Consider the following 17641-nt stretch of genomic DNA (forward strand, 5'->3'; position numbering starts at 1 on the left):
GCGCGGGCTACGGGCTGGGATCAGGGACCCGCCTTCACTTTGTGCGTCCAGGGTCATCAGCCGAGCTCCAGGCCTCAAGCTCGTGGTGGAGACCCTGATATCGTCACTCAGGCCCATCGGGAACATCGTCCTCATTTGCTGCGCTTTCTTCATCATCTTTGGCATCCTGGGGGTGCAGGTACGCGTCCTGTTTGCCTTGGGCATCTGGCTGTGGTCCGCAGCGGCCCGACAGCCCGGAGAGGGTCGTGTGGGGGTGGGTCTGGGGGCCCGGGGGCGCGGGGCCAGGCTGCGGGGTGACCTCTGCCCCGTGGTCAGCTCTTCAAAGGCAAGTTTTACTACTGCGAAGGCGCGGACACCAGGAACATTTCCACCAAGGCCGAGTGCTGGGCGGCTCACTACCGCTGGGTGCGGCGCAAGTACAACTTCGACAACCTGGGCCAGGTGGGCAGGGCCTCGGGTGGGGGCGGGGACCGGCACCGCGGTCAGCCTGGGTGGTGTGGTCCCCTGGGTAGGCGCAGAGCTGCAGTGACCCGCCTTGTTCTGCCCCCACAGGCGCTGATGTCCCTGTTTGTGCTGTCGTCCAAGGACGGCTGGGTGAACATCATGTATGACGGGCTGGACGCCGTGGGCATAGACCAGCAGGTATGGGGCGGGGGTCAGCGCCCACCTCCCGCGGGGACCCCCAGTCCCTCAGCTTCCGGGCATCTCGAGGAACCTTTTCCCAGGAGGCTGGTTTCCGGCCATCTCGGGGCCCCGTCTCTGACCCCGGAGGGCACGTGCCATCCTTGAGAAGGGGTGCCCCGGAGCGGGGAGCGGGCACCCACGTGTCACTTGTGTGCCACAGCCCGTGCCCAACCACAACCCCTGGATGCTGCTCTACTTCATCTCCTTCCTGCTCATCGTCAGCTTTTTTGTGCTCAACATGTTCGTGGGCGTCGTGGTGGAGAACTTCCACAAGTGCCGGCAGCACCAGGAGGCCGAGGAGGCGCGGCGGCGCGAGGAGAAGCGGCAGCGGCGGCTGCAGCGCAAGCGCAGGAGTAAGGCACTGCTGGCGGCAGTCGGTCCCCGCGCCCCGTGCCCTGCGATCCGGGCGCCGGCCGAGAGGCGGGCTCCGGGCCCCAGCACCCGAGCACCCCCCGGATGGCCGGGGCAGGGAGGGCCGCATGGCAGGAGGAGGGGGTCTCCTCCCGAGCGGCACAGGACGTGAACGAGACCCGTGGTCTTCACGGCCGTGGCTTTAGGGGACGGTTCGCGCCCGTGAGAGTTCGCGGGCCACGGGTTGAGCAAGCGAAGCTGCCAGAGGTAGTCAGGGTCCTAGGGAAGTCCCTGTCAGCTTGGGGGCAGCAGGGGGCCTGCTGAGTGTCCCCGCCCAGCCTGCCCCGTGTGGAGTTCTCGCCCAACCCCGCCGAGGCCAGCTCAGACCATCTCCTTGTCTTTCCAGGCACTTCCCCCAGCCCAGGTATCTGCCCCCACCCCCGCCCCGCACGTGTCAGCCCTGCTTCTGCCCGCCTGCGCGTGGGGCTGTGGGTGGGCCCGGCCTCGGTTTCTCCGTGGCTGTCGTGGGGAGGGGTGGACGTTGCCAGCTCTGGTGCCGGGCCTGCTGGGGTTGCTTGCCAGACGGGCACAGGGTGGCGGGGGGTGGGCGCCAGGCCTCAGTGCGAGCGAAGAGGATTTGCTGGCTCACCTGCCCGGTGTCGTGCTGCTGCCTCTGAGCTTGGGCCCCGGCCCCTGCCTGGCTGCATGCCTGCTTGCGGCTCTGCCCTCTGGGACCCCCACCCGCCTGTGGCTGCTCCGCCTGCCTGGCTGCCAGCCTGACGAGCTGAACCATCTTTCTAGTGGTTGCATGCCAGCCCGAGGGGCATGAGGGTCCCAGGGTGGGGTCAGTGCCCATCAGCCCCTGCCCTCCCAGGCCCTGAGCCATCCGGCCAGGGCAGCTGTAGCTCTTGTCATGCTGGGCGCTGCCTACGCGGGGCTCTGTGACCCAGGATTGTTCCCATGTCCAGTGGTGGCAGCTGCCCCCTTACCCAGTGCTCAGTGGATCTTGACAAGCTCCAAAGGGTTTAGTGCAGGCAGAACCGTTGGCTGGCACGGGCCCTCCCCAGGTCATGGGCATCAGCGTCAGATGGACCAGAGGTTCGGCAGAGCCCAGAGAGCAGGGAGTGGCCACTGAGTTCTTAGAGTACAAGGAGGAGAGACATTGTGGGTCTGGTGACCAGAGGCAGCTCATGTCCAGGCTGAGATGGAGCAGGGGGCAGTGGGCCCCCATGCCCAGCAACCGCTGGGGCTGGGGACGGGACTGGTCCTGCACCCAGGAAGGCCCCTGTCTGCTCAGTGTCCATCATCAAGGTGTCTGCACCCCGACATGGCAGGAGCCCCTGGCTGGGTGGGGACCGACCAGGGCGCAGGTGGGATCTCTGCTGCCTGGCCCACACCTAGCACCTGTCCCAGGGCCAGGGCTCCCAGGAGATCACACAGTGACCTGCCCCAGCCCCTAACCTGTGGTTCCAGCTAGGAGTGGGAGCTGGGCTCACAGGGAGCCGTTTTCCACCTAGAAGGGCCCCCCTTCCTGGAAGAAATCCTTTCCTCCAGGCTCCGGTAAATGCTTTGTGTCTGAGCCCAGGGCCCTCCCCCAGCAGTCCTCATGCTGTACCCCTCCCAGCAGACAAGCAGGGACATCCTAGTGCCACCGGGGCACAGGCAGCCCCCGCCCCAGCTCACAGACACCCTCTCCCCGCAGAGGCCCAGCGCCGCCCCTACTACGCGGACTACTCGCCGACCCGCCGCTCCATCCACGCGCTGTGCACCAGCCACTACCTCGATCTCTTCATCACGTTCATTATCGGGGTCAACGTCATCACCATGTCCATGGAGCACTACAACCAGCCCAAGGTGGGGCCCGGTGCCTGGAGATGCCCGCTCAACCTGCCTCCAAGACAGGCGCAGGGACACAGCCCCCCGGGTGGGGACGGACTCCTAGGTGGGGCCCAGCGCTCAGGGGGTGGCCTGGATCAGTACTGGGGGTCCCAAGTCTGCGGTCTTGGCCAAGCCCTGCCCGGGCTTCCCAGGGTATGTGGAGGTGTGGTGTGGGTGACGCTCCGAGGGCCACCGACCCCGAAGGGCCCTCCGCACAGTCTGGAAACACTGGCTGGGGCCACATCTGTGAGCCCAGCTGCCCAGGAGCAAGCTGGCCAAGTGGAAGGCGCTTAGTTTTTTATCGTGCTGACGTTGTATCTGTGTCCCTGCCCTGCTCTAAAGAAGGGACTCCTCTCTCCACCCCACCTCTGCAGAGGAAGGGAGTGGTCTCAGCTGGGTCTGCCATGTGGGTGGGGACTGAGTGCAGGTGGGCAGGGGTTCTGGGCTGGGAGGGGCAGGTGCCCCGGACCTGCGGGCTCAGAACACCACAAGGGAACCTTGGGGGCCTCGCCCCGCCCTGCGTGCAGAGGAGAGGGGGGCAGGCTGAGCCGGACAGGGGTGCTGCGAGCCGGGGGCCCCCACAGCCTGACGCTCTGCTCGCAGTCGCTGGACGAGGCCCTCAAGTATTGCAACTACGTGTTCACCGTCGTCTTCGTCTTCGAGGCCGCGCTGAAGCTGGTGGCCTTCGGGTTCCGGAGGTTCTTCAAGGACAGGTGTGGGGGCCGTGCCAGGGCCGGGAGGGTCCTTGGGGCGAGGTCAGGCAAGAGCTGTGCCCCTCCTCTCCCCCAAGCCCACCTGAGCAGCACGGGGGCTGGGCAGTGGGTGCAAGAGGGAGGCGGTGCTCAGCCCGCCCCACCCCCGGCACAGGTGGAACCAGCTGGACCTGGCCATCGTGCTGCTGTCCATCATGGGCATCGCGCTGGAAGAGATCGAGATGAGCGCCGCGCTGCCCATCAACCCCACCATTATCCGCATCATGCGTGTGCTCCGCATCGCCCGCGGTAGGTGGCCCGCCGGCTCTTCCCAGTGCCCCGAGGCTGGCGGGGGCAGGGGGTGGCCCTGCTGCCGGGCTCCCCATCCCCAGCCCAGTGTCCTTCCTCCACTCACCCTGCAGCCTCTGCCCGGGGAATGTGTGGCATCAGGGAGCTTAAGGGACGGGGGTGGGCCCTGGTCTCGCCCCCAGCAAGGGAGGGTCAGGGTCTGCCGGGCCCAGGCCGCATGCCCCCTCCTGATGCTCGGCTCCCGGCCGTAGTGCTGAAGCTGCTGAAGATGGCCACCGGCATGCGGGCGCTCCTGGACACGGTGGTTCAAGCCCTGCCCCAGGTAGGTCCGTGGTGCGGGCCGGGCCGCGGTCCCTTCCTGAGGGCGCATGTTAGACACCCCAGGAGCACAAGCCGTGGGCGGACCGAGCTCGGTGGCGCTCACGTCCTCCAGCTCGCAGGCGCAGTTCAGCTGTGCGGGCACAGGGGCCGGCGCCCTCCGGGCCTCAGCTTGTTGGGAAAGACCAGAAACTAGTGCCCCCAGCCCAGCTCTGGATGCGGCGGGCAGGGAACGTGGTCCCGATGCGCTCATCGGACTTCAGGGGACCACGTGTTGGCCGCTGGTCCCGCTCCTCTCCGGCCCCAGCCCCGGGTCCTCCCTTGGTGCTCTAACAGTGCCGGCCCCGATGCTTTGGGGCCTCTTCAGCTGAAGGAGACTCGGGTCCTCTATGCTGTGCTCAGTCTCTCTGCCGGCCCTCCAGCCCTTCAGCCACTCTGTGTCCTCTTGTCTGTCCATGCAGCCGTGCTGGCTGTCCCCCTGTCTGGCCGCTCACTCACCCTCACGGCACCTGACCTCCTCCCCACTTCAGTGGGCCCCAGCCACGCCCTCAGCAGCCCCTCAGCCCGTGTCTATGGGAGCGACAAGAGGGGTCACGGGGTGCCGTGCCGAGCCAGGGGGAGGACGGGCTGGCAAGACCCACAAGCAGGCAGGGGACAGGGGTCGGGGCCCCTTCCATCTGCACGGCTGACCCCCGTGGGGCCCCCAAGGCTGGAGGCAGGCCCTGTGCGGGGTCCACCGGTGGGGTCCAAGCGGCAGAGGGGCTGTGGGCGGTGGGGTCTGTGGTTCAAGGTGCAGGATAGGTGTGAGGAGAGCAGGCACCGAGATGGGGATGCTGCGGGGGAGGCTTTGGGCATCAGCGGGATAAGACAGGGATTGCAGAGCTCGGGTGCGGGGACACATGGGTCAGAGCAAAGCCCCAAGGTCGTGTTGGGGAGCCTGGCTGGGACGCGGGGGAGGCCCGCGAGGCGGGGCGCCAGGTGCCCAGCGCGGGGAGGGGCTGGGGCGGCCCCTGACCTCATTCTGCTTCTTTCCCGTGTAGGTAGGGAACCTCGGCCTACTTTTCATGCTCCTGTTTTTTATCTATGCTGCCCTGGGGGTGGAGCTGTTCGGGAGGCTCGGTGAGTGCACAGCCCCGCCCGCAGGCCAGGGACCCTGGGTGCCGGCCGGGCAGACCCTCACGGGAGCATCTCCACGCGTGCACACGTGGACACACACACGCCCTGTGCAGCCACGAACGTGTGCTCGAGTCTTCCTGAACTTCGTGTGCTCTGTGGGGTACAGACACTGCCCCTGTCCTCCCTCGTCCCCCAGGCCCGAGGCTCTGGGTGGGATCTGACAGGGCTTCCTGGGACCGCAGAGCTCCTGGGGGATCTCCTGGGCACCTGGTTTAGCTGAACACACACACCCCCCCCCGGGGGGGCTTGTCCACAAGGTGACTGACCTGTCCGTCCCAGTTCAGGTCTGCCCAGGGCACCTGGTGCCCCAGATCTCAGCCTTGACGACTCGGGGCCTGGCCCATCATTCACGGTGCCTCCCTCTCCCCTGTCCCGCTGCTGAGGCCCAAGACTGTGCTGACCCCGCAGGCAGGCTAGGGAGCATGGGAGCCCTCTGCTGGGGCTGAGCCGTGCCCAGCTGCCCCAGACGGCTTGACCTGTGGACCCACAGGGACCATGTCCGTCGGGAAAGCCCCAGGTCTGAGACTCCAGGCCCAGAGGCAGCCTCCACTGCTTCGAGGGGAGCAGTCCTGTCCCCCCACCTCCGCCCCCGCTGTGAAAGGATGCAGCCCCCATAGAGCCCCGTGCCCACCCGCCTGGGCCCTTTACCCTCAGAGAAGAGAATTTTTTCCCCAGGGGAGGGCGGGGCCCACAGTGGGTCAGCGTAGTCCCCAGGGGTCTGGTATGCCCTGCCCCTGCCGTGCCGGTGGGCTAACGGGGTGAGGGTCTCCCCATAGAGTGCAGCGAGGACAACCCGTGTGAGGGCCTGAGCCGGCACGCCACCTTCTCCAACTTCGGCATGGCCTTCCTCACACTGTTCCGCGTGTCCACCGGGGACAACTGGAACGGCATCATGAAGGTACCGGCGTGGGCCCGGCGGTGCCCCCCCAGGGAAGGTGCCCCTTGGGGGCTGCGGGCCAGGAGGCAGGGTGCCCCTCCCAGTCCCTGAGCCACCGGCCCGCCCTCAGGACACGCTGCGGGAGTGCGCCCGCGAGGACAAGCACTGCCTCAGCTACCTGCCCGCCATCTCCCCCATCTACTTCGTCACCTTTGTGCTGGTGGCCCAGTTCGTGCTGGTCAACGTGGTGGTGGCCGTGCTCATGAAGCACCTGGAGGAGAGCAACAAGGAGGCCCGCGAAGACGCAGAGCTGGACGCGGAGCCGGACCTGGAGGAGGCCCCGGGGCCCCCCGCCGGGCCCCCGCCTGCGGCCCCGCGCAGCCCGGACGCCCCTGGCCTCTTGGTGGTGCGCAAGGTGTCCGTGTCCAGGGTGCTGTCCCTGCCCAATGACAGCTACATGTTCCGGCCAGTGGCACCCGCCTCAGCCCCACACCCCCGCCCGCCACGGGAAGCGGACGCCGCTGGTACGGCCCCTGCAGACGGTCCGGGGACACAGGCAGGACAGGTGGGACGGGCCCCAGCAGGGTGCTGGCTGCTGCAGGGCGCCCACTTTCCTGCCCCAGGCCCGGCGACCTCTGCACACCCCCCACCCGGGGAGCCCTGCAGCTTTCTCCAGGCCCCCTCGACGGCCACACTCTCCCCAGCCCGGGACAGCGACACGCTCCACGCCCTGTCCCCACGGGGTGCAGCCCGCTCCCCCAGCCTCAGCCGGCTGCTCTACAGACAGGTAGGAGAAGCTGCCCCAGGTCCGTGGCCCAGACCTGGGGGTTCTGCTGTGGCTCCCCCATCCAAAGGGTGAGGGACGGGGACCCCAGAGAAGAGAGCAGGAGTGCGTCCCTGGAACCCGAGACAGAGTGCAGGGCCCTGGGGACTCCATCTGCTTGGACAGCGGCCTCAGGACCTGGCAGCACCCCAAGCCTCACCTGTACCCACAGACCACTCCAGCCCCACAGCCTCAGAGCCTCTCCCTCCCCAACAACCCCTGTTCTCGGGGTGGTGTTGGGCAGGGTGAGGCTCCACCCACAGGGGCTCGGCCCCACAGCCCCCCATCCTCACGGTCCCGCCAACATGACCAGCGCCCGTGGAGAGCATCTGCACACAGCCTGGTTCCGAGCCCTGTGTTTGGCACAGGCAGGGCTGGGCCCAGAGTGTCGTCCCTCCCCTTCCCCCTGCTCCACAGTGGCTCTCAGCCACATATCAGGGCTGATCCCTGATTCCTCGTCTGGGGCTCATAAGCCCAGTCTGGGGCTTCTCTGGGGAGCACAGCTACTGCGTTCCTAGCTGCCGGCCGGGTCCTGCCCAGCCTTCCGCATCCGATCCCGGGTCCTTCCTTGCAGGAGGCCATGCACACGGACTCGCAGGAAGGACACGTTGACAGCCCCAGAGACAGTGGCCCGGGCTGGGGGGAGCCTGGCAGGAAGACCCCCGTGAGGCAGGCATCCCTGGGGCCCTCCCTACGGTCCCCACCCCGGTCCCCGCGGCCCAGCAGCATCCGCACCCGCAAACACACGTTTGGACAGCGCTGTGTCTCCAGCAGGCCGCCGGCCCCAGGAGGGGAGGCGGCCGAGACCCCAGATCCTGCTGACGAGGAGGTCAGCCACATCACCAGCTCGGCCCGGAGCCCCTCAGCCTCACCCACTGCCCGCGGAGGGGGAGGCAGAGACCCGGACCTGTGCGGGCTCTACGGCATGGACACCCAGGGCTTCCTGGAACAGCCGGGCCAGGCAGATGAGCACAGGCGGGCCTCCGGGGAGCAGGGGGGCGGGGACGGGCCCCCGGAGGCTCGGGAGGTGAAGGCTCGGGCGCCGGAGGCCGAGCCAGCCTTGGGGGCACGCAGGAAGAAGAAGATGAGCCCCCCTTGCATCTCCGTGGACCCCCCTGTGGAGGACGAGGGCACGGCCCGGCCCCCCCCAGCCGAGGGCAGCAGCACCACTCTGCGGCGGCGAACCCCGTCCTGTGAGGTCGTACCGCACAGGGACTCCCTGGAGCCCGTGGAGGGGGTGGGGGTGGACCCTGGAGCCAAGGGGGAGCGGCGGGCTCAGGCCGCCTGCCGCGCGGAACACCTGACCGTCCCCAACTTCGCCTTCGAGCCGCTGGACGTGGGGGGCCCTGGCGGAGGCCCGTTTTTGGACGGTGGCCACAATGTGGCCCCAGAACCCAGGGCTTCCTTCTCAGGGGCCACGGTGCCTCCTGAACCCCACAAAACAGAGCCTCCTGTGTCCTCCAGCGACCCCCCAGAGAAGGAATGGGGGTTGCACCTCAAAGTCCTCCAGAGTCCCCCAAAGAAAGCAGGGTCTCCCCCAGCCACCCCCACCCCCGGGGGCAGCGTAGACAGGCCCGTGTAGCTCAGGGCATGGTGCCACACAGGTCTGAGCAGCGGGGCCGGTGCGCACCCGGCGGGGTGGCAGCCCCGGGCGGGGCTGTGCGTGGTCCCCAGCGCAGGGCCCGCTGCAGCAGAGAGGCCTGCGAGGCCGTCCGCCCGGGGAGGGAGGCGGATGCCAGGTCTGGGTGGAGCAGAGCGCAGCGGGGGGGTCGCCCCTCAGCCTGCCGACTCCAACTGGTGGGTTTTTCTGTTTCGCCACCGTGGTCTGAGGCCGCGCCGGCGCCGACAGCTGCTGTGCCCCGCGACAGATGGGGAAACGACTGGGAGGAAGCGGTCCGAGGCTGCCTGGGTGCGCCCCGTTCTCACACCCACTTACTTTTCTAGGGAACACGTGCTTGGGGCCGCCTGTGCCCTCCTGGGTGGCAGCTTGGTCCCCGGGGCCGCCACAGCCACGCTCACTGTCACTCAGTCTGAGTTCTCACTTGTCTGTCCCCACTCCTTGTCACCGTCTCTGACGCCCCACGGTTCTGCCCTCGGGTGTTCCAGAAACGCCCACGTTGTGGGGCAGTGGGGTCCCTGCACGGCCGGCGGCCCCACCTGGGCCCGGGCTGAGGTGTCCGCCGACCCCCTGTGTCTCGTGGCCCTTTCTTTCATAAATTCAGGTTAAACGTTGCAATAATATGATATGGGACATTTGGCTTCTTAAGGGGACGGAAGCGGGGATGGGAGGCAAAGCCAAACGGAATAAATATTAACTTATTTAAGAAACGCACTGTATCGCCGCTGGTGGGACCCCCACCACTGCATGGGAGCGTGGTGAGCCGTCACCTTGCCGAGAGCGGGGCTGGGGGCTGCGGGGCTACGGCCGGCTGTGCCACCAGCCACGGGGTCCCCCAGAGGCTCAGCCTGTCCCCTCGGGTGGCTGAGGGAGGAGTCAGGCTCCCAGTAGGAGCCAAGTTCATGGGTTACCACTCACATGCTGGGGAAAGTTCGGGGCAAGTTTTTGCCAGGCTTCAGGCATGGAGGGGTGCTGAGGGCAGAGCGGGGGGCCCTTGGGGAGAGCCGCTGAGGCTCTGCAGGGCGCTGGCCTCTCCTTCCAGGCTCTGGCCCTGACCTTTCACGGGCCTGGTGCCCTACTGGCCTCTCAGGACCCAGGGCTCGTGGGAGGCATGAGAGTGGGTACTGATGGCCCAGACAGGGTAGGACTTGGGATCCCTGCTGGCGATGGCTGTGACCATGCTGGCTGGCTCCAGGGTGGGCTCAGGCCCTTCCCACCACGCAGCAAAGCAGGAACCCGGCCATGGCCCACCACAGCCACCTCTGGGTGGGGGGTTCTGGGTGGCAGGAGGCCCCACCTGGCTGAGGCCAGAGTCCTGCACTCTGACCCCAATGGGCAGGGCAGACACCAAGACACCAAGGGACTCTTTCTCGTGTCAACCCTCAGGTTCATCCCAATCTCTCTCAGCCACAACTTTCCTGGGGCCAGGGTGTCCAGCTGAGGGGCTCAACTCCACGATTGCTGGAAAAGTGACCCCAGCCGGAGGCCCACAGAATTGGCAGAAGCCCTTGCCCTCCCCCACCCCCAGCCACTCACAGGTCCCCCATCAGGTACCAGCTGGGCAGGGGTTCACTATGCCTCAGGTTCACGATGGCTGGGTCCTGCAGGGTCAGGGGGCTACCTGAGCCCTGCATGCGTCGGCCTAGGGCGGGGAGTAGAGGGAGCACCATATACCTGTGGTGCGGGGGAGGGACAGAGGAGGGGCCAAGGGGCAGGCCCCACCTGCTCCTGTGCACCCCAAAGCTGTGGGCTTTTGTCCGCCCTTCGTCTGGCGATGAGTGGCCGGCTCAGGGACACAGACCACAGCACGACCAGATCAGACCTGAGGTGCCCTATGTGCAAACTCCTTGTGGCTTCCTCCTCAGCCAGGCGGGGGTGGGGATTGGTGCCCCCCACCTCCAGGAAGCCGTCCCCAGACTCACCGTCCCCACACCCGCCCCGGGCTCCCGTGGTCTCTGCCGCACATCAGATGGGCACAGCGCCCAGCTGCCTGGCTCATGGCGGGCCCTTCCTAACGGTCCTCCGTGTGGCCAGGGCCTCATGACTGAACCGCTGAGCGGCCCTGGGAGGGGCTGGACTTGCCTGCACCCGCCCCCCGCTCCCTGCCCAGCTGCAGGTCACAGGCCAGGTGGGAGGGTCCCTATGAGACCCTCTAAGTCCACGGTCCCCTCTGAGAGGCGGGGAAACTAAGGCATGGGGTGGTTGCCTGACGACCTCTCGGGGTGTGGATTCTCGGGGCACATGCTTGTCTCCCTCTGGTGGGGAGCTGAGGCTCAGAAGGTGTGGTCGGCGTTTGTCCTGATGATGAAGGACAACAGTGGCGTCGCCTCTGTGTGTGGGGTCTATGCTGAGCCCGATGGCCCCCCACCCGGGCAGTGGGCCTCGGGAGGGGTACCTGCTCCTGCCAGCCTGGAGGGGGTGGCAGCTTTTCGGCCCAGGCCGCCCTGACGGCACCCAGTGTTGGGGAGCAGGGTAGGTCTGGAGGAGACTAGCCCAGGACCCCTGAGCCTCCAGAGTCATCCCCGGGTCCCCACAGGCAGGACTTCAGGGCCCTCGCTGTCCTGGCTCAGTTCGCTTCCCCTAGTGGGGACCCTCCTCCCTACCGGCACCCCCTCACTCAGCTCCTGGGGGCTGTCCTGTCCCGAGGTGCCCCCCTCCCCTGGCCCGGGGATGCCCTCCCAGCCCAGCGGGGTCTCCTGTCGCCTGGTGGTGGTGGGAGGGCCGACCCCCTCGGGCTCAGCCTGCCCTGCAAGGGTGGCCTGACTTCCCCAGTAAAAGGTCTCTCACCCGCCCCTGCTTGACGGGATGCGCTCCTCAGCTGCCTGGACCAGATGGGGAAGCCAGGGGTCCGAGGCCCCCTCCCCACTCCCCAGGTTGGGACCCTCACCCCCATCTCAAGGAATCCAGGGGCTTCTGGGTCCATCCCTTCTGGATCTCATCCCTCGGTCTCTCTCCCCACAACCTGCTCTTAAGAAAGTTTAAGTGTGGGGGTACCTGGGGGGGTGCAGTCGGGCCCCCGACTGGTTTCGGTTCAGCTTGGGATCTCAGGGTCATGAGATGGAGGTCCGCACTCAGGGGGCAGGCTGCTCCGGAGCCTCTCGCTCTGCTCCTACCCCTGCTCCTTCTCTCTCCCTCTCTCTCTCTCCAATAAATCTTTTTTTAAAAAAGGTTTGCGTGTACATATGTGAGGCTGACAATCGAGGGAAGGGACCCCGAGGGGTGAGATGGTGGGGGGAGGAGTGAGCTCTCCGGGTTCTTCCTTCCTTTCATGGTCTTGGAGTGGACACGCAACCGCGGTGATAAGTCCGGGCCGAGGACCTCATCTGTCACGGTGGCTCCAGCAGAGCGAGGGCTCTGTGCGCGCCGGGCTCTGTGTGCCAAGACCAGGCCCCCTGCCTTCCTGTGACCAGAGGTCACAGAGGTCATTTCTAGAGACTCCAAGGTTAAATGTGCATCTTTGCATCCGACAACTGGAAGGAGAGAGGTGAATGTTGGATCTAGAAAGTTCTTTCTGGCCTGAAGAGCGAGCCCAGAAAACTCCCGAAAACAAGCCGTTGATTTAGCGCTCCGTATGTTCATGCGCACAACCGCGTCTACACAGAAAAGCAGGGGCCGAGGGAACACGCACCCCCAAAGACGGACGTTAGCCCCCCACTTTAGAGGACCCGAAAACGAATGAGTTCCTCCATCGGCGGAGGACAGGAACAGTTTGCACCAGCGACCGGCCCTTCCTGGGGGGCCCGGCGGGCAGCGGGAGTCCACGTCCTGGCTCCCGGGGCCCAGACCCCAGGGTGAGGGGCCCTATAACCCCGAGTGCAAAGCAGCCCAACCTAGAACACGCACCTCGTGTGGGCGTCAGTGGCGACCTGGCCACGGCCAGGGTCATGCTGGAACACCCCCAGGCTGGGCGTCTGTGTGCAGGGGCAGGGACTCAGGAAGGGTCCCCAGGCTGTGGTGCTGCCACGGTGCGGGTGGACAGCCGTTCCCCTCCCCCACCCAGGGCACGGCCGCCTCCTGCTGAAAGGACTGCACTCATCCAAACTCCAGAAAACACCAACTAAAAATGGAACAAGACCACCACCCAGTCCAGCAAAGAGGGCAGCAGGGTGGGGAGGAATGGGCACACTCCCCTCCCCTGTGGGGGGGAAGGGGGGCAGCGTGCCAGAGCCCATGGCCCCATCTAGAGAGGGGAGGACGACGTGCAGGCCCCAGACCTCAGCAGCCCCCCGGCCGCACATGCCACCATCACCGGGGGGTGTGCGCAGCAACAGCCACAGCCACGTGGTCCCGAGACCCCCCAGTGCGGACAGCCTGCACCCTGCAGCAGCCTGGACGGCCGCCCGGGACAGGAGTGGGCGCGGCCGTGAGACATGACAGTGTGCGGGGAATCGGAGACAGGGCACAGGGGCGGTGCCCACTCGACCCCCTCGCAGTGCCTGGGTGTCCCCACAAACATCTTCTCAGAGTCTGCCTTGCTGTCCCCATTCCGAATGGGCGATGTCATTCCCCCAAGAGACGAAACCGTGAGCTGAGAATGGACCCTTGTCCGAGGGACTGGGCAGGGGACATCTCGCAGCAACCCCCACCCCCCATGCTCAGGCCCCACGCTGACAGCAGAAACACCCGGCTGTGCCCTGGACCCCTCCCTCTCCCTCAGTGACCCGCGCGACTCAAACCGCAGCGACAACCAACAACCATGTCTGCTTCCATCCACTTTAATGAGGATTTGCGCCCACCAGGGGCTCCCCAACAGGGCATGGGGAAGGTGGGCGGAAGGATGCCGCCTAGGCACTGCTGTGGGACAGCAGCGGGCTGGCTTCTGCGCCTGTCCAGGTGGCAGCTCCGGGGCCTGGGCTCAGGGCTCTTTGGGGACATACTGGTGGATCCAGTCCAAGTAGTAGGTGACCCGGGTGTAGACGCCGGGCCGGTTGGGTTGACCGCAGCCCTCGCCCCAGCTGACCACGCCCGCCTGCAGCCAGGTGCCCCTCACCTTGCAGACCAGGGGCCCTCCGGAGTCGCCCTGGGGAGGGGACGGGTCAGTGAAGCCTCGCGAGGCAGGGGGCTGGGGGCTGGGGGAGGACATGAGGACCCACCTGGCAGGAGTCGCCCTGGGGGGGACCGGGTCAGTGGGGGCTTGGGGAGTGGGGGGTGGGGGCTGGGGAGGACGTGAGGGCCCACCTGGCACGAGTCCCTCTTGTGGCCCCCCGCGCACAGCATGTCCTCACGGACGATCTGTGTGTTGTCCCCAGTGTTGAGGCCAAGGTGGTACTGTGCGTCACAAATGCCATTTTCCACGATGGGCACCTTCACCTGCTTCAAGGGGAACGGCGGCGGGAGGGGCGCTGGAGGGAGAGGCGAGCGTGCAACTCAGGAGAGCAAAGCCACCGTGGCCCTGAGCCCCCCAGCGGGGGTCCCAGAGGCTGGGTCAGGGCCGCGACCCACCCCTGCTCACCCTAGCCCTCCAGCTGCCCCTGACACTCACTTCCACTTTTCACGTCCCCCCAGCCTGTCACCCAGCACGGCGTCCCCATGGGGAAGGTCTCTGAGGCCGGGGGCAGGGTGGCCAGCTGCCCATGGTGGGAGATGTTGACCGGGTCCTCGAGCTCCAGCAGGCCGATGTCGGCCCCGTTCTCAGTAATGTAGAAGGAGGGGTGTGCGATGACCCGGCTGACGGGCAGCAGCGTGTCCCCATAGTAGAGGTGCTGCTCCCTCAGCTGGACCCTGACTTCTTCAGGGTACGTGACATGCCTAGGGAGAGCAGGCGGCCCCCTGGGGCCTAAGCAGGCTGCTCCAGGGGGAGCTCCAGGAAGCCCCAGCACCCCCAGGCCCCGGGGTCACTCACGGTCCCAGGCAGTGCGCTGCGGTCAGCACCCACTGCGGGTGGATGAGGGAGCCCCCGCAGATGTGCTTCCAGTAACCTTCGTGAAGTCTCAGGCTCACCTGCCAGGGCCACCTGTTCCCGGGGGCCTCCTTCCCCCCTACGATGCCCACTCGCTCCAGCGCCCGGCCTGAAGCTGGGGTCAGAAGCGCCTTTAGCACAGGACATGGCCTGGCCCGGGCCCTTCCCTGCCCCACCCGACCCTGGGCTTCTCTGCACCATCCACCCCGTCATCGCTGGGCGTGCAGAGTGAGGGGGCAGGGCCAGGGCAGGCCCAGGTCAGAACTCACCATGGGCCAAGTGGACCAGGCTCCCCAGGAGCAGCAGAGCCAGTGCCAGCAGACTCGGCATCTGAAAGGAGCAGTGTGGGGTGGGGGCAGTGGGGCCTGGCTGGGGTCTGCAGGGTATGGCGTGCGGATGGCGTGATGCCCCCCGCCCCCGGAATCAGGGGGGGGTCAGTCAAGTCCCAGGGGGCTGGGTCTCGATGCTCTGGATCTGGGGCTCTTCTGCTCTGTTCCGCAGCGACACCCAGATGTTGGGGTCTCGGGTGGGGGGCTTACCTTGGCCGACCACTGCTGCTGTGAACTCAGCCCACTCTCCCCTGCCCATTTATCCTTCCTGGCTGGGATGTGGTCAGAGGAGGGGCCTTGCATCCTCCAATCCAGGGTCAAGGGAGTGGACGATTCAGAGGAAGGCCCTCCTACGGCAGGCACATGTCCCCACCACCCAGATGCCCATCTGGGTGTCCCCAGGCCCCAAGAGTGGGCATAGAGCCAAGCAGAGGATGTCTCTCTCTCTCTCTCTCTCTCTCTCTCTCTCTCACACACACACACACACACACACACACACACCCCTCTGCCTAGGGAGGCATGGTTGGCTCCCTAGGCTCTGGATGACTAGGATGCCTACCAGTCCACACATATAGACCCTGGCCCCCCACCCCGTCTGTCCACCCGCCCACCTCCTCCCTCTTCCCTGAGCCTACTGCTCACCGGGTCCTCCAGCCCACCTCCCCACCCCACAGCCCCTGAACCCCCTGCAGCCCCCACACTGCCATCAGGGAGGCCCCCTTTCCATTCGAGAGTTGTGTGCGTCTCCTTTCTGGGGCAGCTGGGAGCTTCCCTGTGCCGGTCAGTGGCTTGTCGCCTCTGGCTCAGCCCTTTGTTTGTCAGATAGAGCTCTTGGCTTCTTTTCAGCATTTGGAGATTTTTAACTGAACACCTTTATGCTTTGGTTTTCACAGTTGCTAAAAACTGTTTTGTCTGCTTTGTAAAATTGGAGGTGTTTGTGTTATAGACTGCAGATTTAATTCTTATCCATTCACGTGTACACACAGGTTTGCCTCTAATCCTTCTAGAACGGATCTCCATGTCACGTGAGGTTCTAGGACCAAGTCAGGAGCCTTCTTCGCCGATGCACGTCCAAGCCTTCCTCAGCCCACGAGGCTCCGTGGGGACGGGGTGGGGGGAGGTACAGAAAGACGGGATTAGGGTCCTTCAAGCCCGGAGCTGCAGACCTGAGCAGCCCTGGGCCGGGGAGGGGAGCAGGGCAGAGGGTGAACCTACATCTGGGGTGTCCCATGTCCCTGAAAACCATACCCACACAGCCCAGCTCCTGTTCACAGATACAGCTAAGCCCAGCTCAGACAAGGAAAAGTCAAGGCCAAAGGGCAGCCTGAGCCAACTGAGCAGCTAGTGTGAGGGTGGGAACAAGGAGGAGGGGTCCTCCTGGACTGAGGGGCCACTGCACAGGCCCACATGAGCCACATCCACTGGGCAGCAGGAGAGCCCACCCACCCAGGAGGGCATCTGGGGACCAGAGCAGGGAGGCATGCAGGGACAGAACACCCCTCCCTATGCCTCAGTTTGCTCTCCTGTCAAGGGGACAGAAAGGGCACTGTGTCAGGGACATGGAGGGGCTCCGCAGATGGTCTTCAGAGTTTCCTTCTCAAACCCAGGTCGGGTGCAGGCAAGGCCAGCCCCTCCCAGGGCCGCTCAGTGGTTCAGTCATGAGGCCCTGGCCACACGGAGGACCGTTAGGAAGGCCCGCCATGAGCCAAGCAGCTGGGCGCTGTGCCCATCTGATGTGCGGCAGAGACCACGGGAGCCCGGGGCGGGTGTGGGGACGGGGAGTCTGGGGACGGCTTCCTGGAGGTGGGGGGCACCGATCCCCACCCCCACCTGGCTGAGGAGGAAACCACAGTGGCACCTCGGGTCTGACCTGGTCGTGCTGTGGTCTGTGTCCCTGAGCCGGCCACTCATCGCCAGACGAAGGGCGGACAAAAGCCCACAGCTTTGGGGTGCGCAGGAGCACCAGGTGGGGCCTGCCCTCAGCCCGTCCTCTGTCCTGCCTCCCTGTGGGACTGTTCTGCTGGGGGTGCGGGAGACAGGAGGGCAGAGAGGGAGAGAGGGAACTGTGTCTAAACTTGATCATGGTGGCGGCTACTTGATTTCATGCATTTGTCTGACCCATTGATTTGGACACTTGAATTTTTTTTAAAAGATTTTGGTCGGGGCGCCTGGGTGGCTCAGTCAGTGAGGGTTCTGCCTTTGGCTCAGGTCCTGATATCCGGGTCCTGGAGTGGGGCTCCCTGCTCAGCGGGGAGTCTGCTGTCTCCCTCTCTCTCTCTCTAGCAGATGAAGTGTTTAAAATATACATATTTAGGGGCGCATGGGTGGCTCAGTGGGTTAAAGCCTCTGCCTTCAGCTCAGGTCATGTTCCCAGAGTCCTGGGATCCCATGCGGCTCTCCGCTCAGTGGGGAGCCTGCCTCTCCCTCTCCCTCTGCCTGCCTCTCTGCCTACTTGTGATCTCTGTCAAATAAATAAATAAAATCTTTAAAAACATAATAATAAATAAATGAAATATACATATTTATTTATTTATTTGAGCGAGAGGGAGAGCCGGCCCCCAGCCACCAAGTCCCTCCCTTCCAGCCGCCAAGGGGAGGGCGCGGACGCGCAGCCCTGCAGACCAGTCGGGAGGGGCTTGTGTGCCGGGGTCCCTCTGCGCCGGGATCACCCCCCTCCAACCCCCTGC

General features: G+C 65.8%; 2 protein-coding genes across 4 annotated transcripts in view; one reads left to right on the forward strand and one right to left on the reverse strand.

Annotated features, from left to right (window-relative positions):
• Positions 1-9349, forward strand: part of CACNA1H (calcium voltage-gated channel subunit alpha1 H) — a 56143-nt gene extending 46794 nt beyond the window's left edge. For 2 of the 3 annotated variants that reach the window (XM_047712736.1, XM_047712737.1), the window contains 14 exons: positions 52-178; positions 316-441; positions 553-642; positions 845-1037; positions 1442-1459; positions 2738-2889; positions 3517-3626; positions 3781-3914; positions 4166-4236; positions 5273-5351; positions 6185-6306; positions 6416-6809; positions 6909-7072; positions 7683-9349. In XM_047712736.1, coding sequence (XP_047568692.1) covers positions 52-178; positions 316-441; positions 553-642; positions 845-1037; positions 1442-1459; positions 2738-2889; positions 3517-3626; positions 3781-3914; positions 4166-4236; positions 5273-5351; positions 6185-6306; positions 6416-6809; positions 6909-7072; positions 7683-8690 — 2788 coding nt within the window. In that variant the 3' untranslated portion in view covers positions 8691-9349. The remainder of the gene's footprint in view (positions 1-51; positions 179-315; positions 442-552; positions 643-844; positions 1038-1441; positions 1460-2737; positions 2890-3516; positions 3627-3780; positions 3915-4165; positions 4237-5272; positions 5352-6184; positions 6307-6415; positions 6810-6908; positions 7073-7682) is intronic. The other variant, XM_047712738.1, reaches the window with a different exon arrangement.
• Positions 9350-13431: 4082 nt separating this feature from the next.
• LOC125090219 (tryptase-like) lies at positions 13432-15219 on the reverse strand. Its single transcript, XM_047712757.1, has 6 exons — positions 15165-15219; positions 14895-14955; positions 14569-14740; positions 14209-14474; positions 13905-14068; positions 13432-13746 (listed from the first exon to the last, which is right to left on the reverse strand). Exons 2-6 carry the CDS (start codon positions 14953-14955, stop codon positions 13582-13584), a joined length of 828 nt encoding a protein of 275 aa, XP_047568713.1. The 5' UTR covers positions 15165-15219; the 3' UTR covers positions 13432-13581.
• Positions 15220-17641: the final 2422 nt, after the last annotated feature.

The sequence above is a fragment of the Lutra lutra genome, chromosome 18 (assembly GCF_902655055.1).
Source record: "Lutra lutra chromosome 18, mLutLut1.2, whole genome shotgun sequence".
Lineage (NCBI taxonomy): Eukaryota > Metazoa > Chordata > Mammalia > Carnivora > Mustelidae > Lutra > Lutra lutra.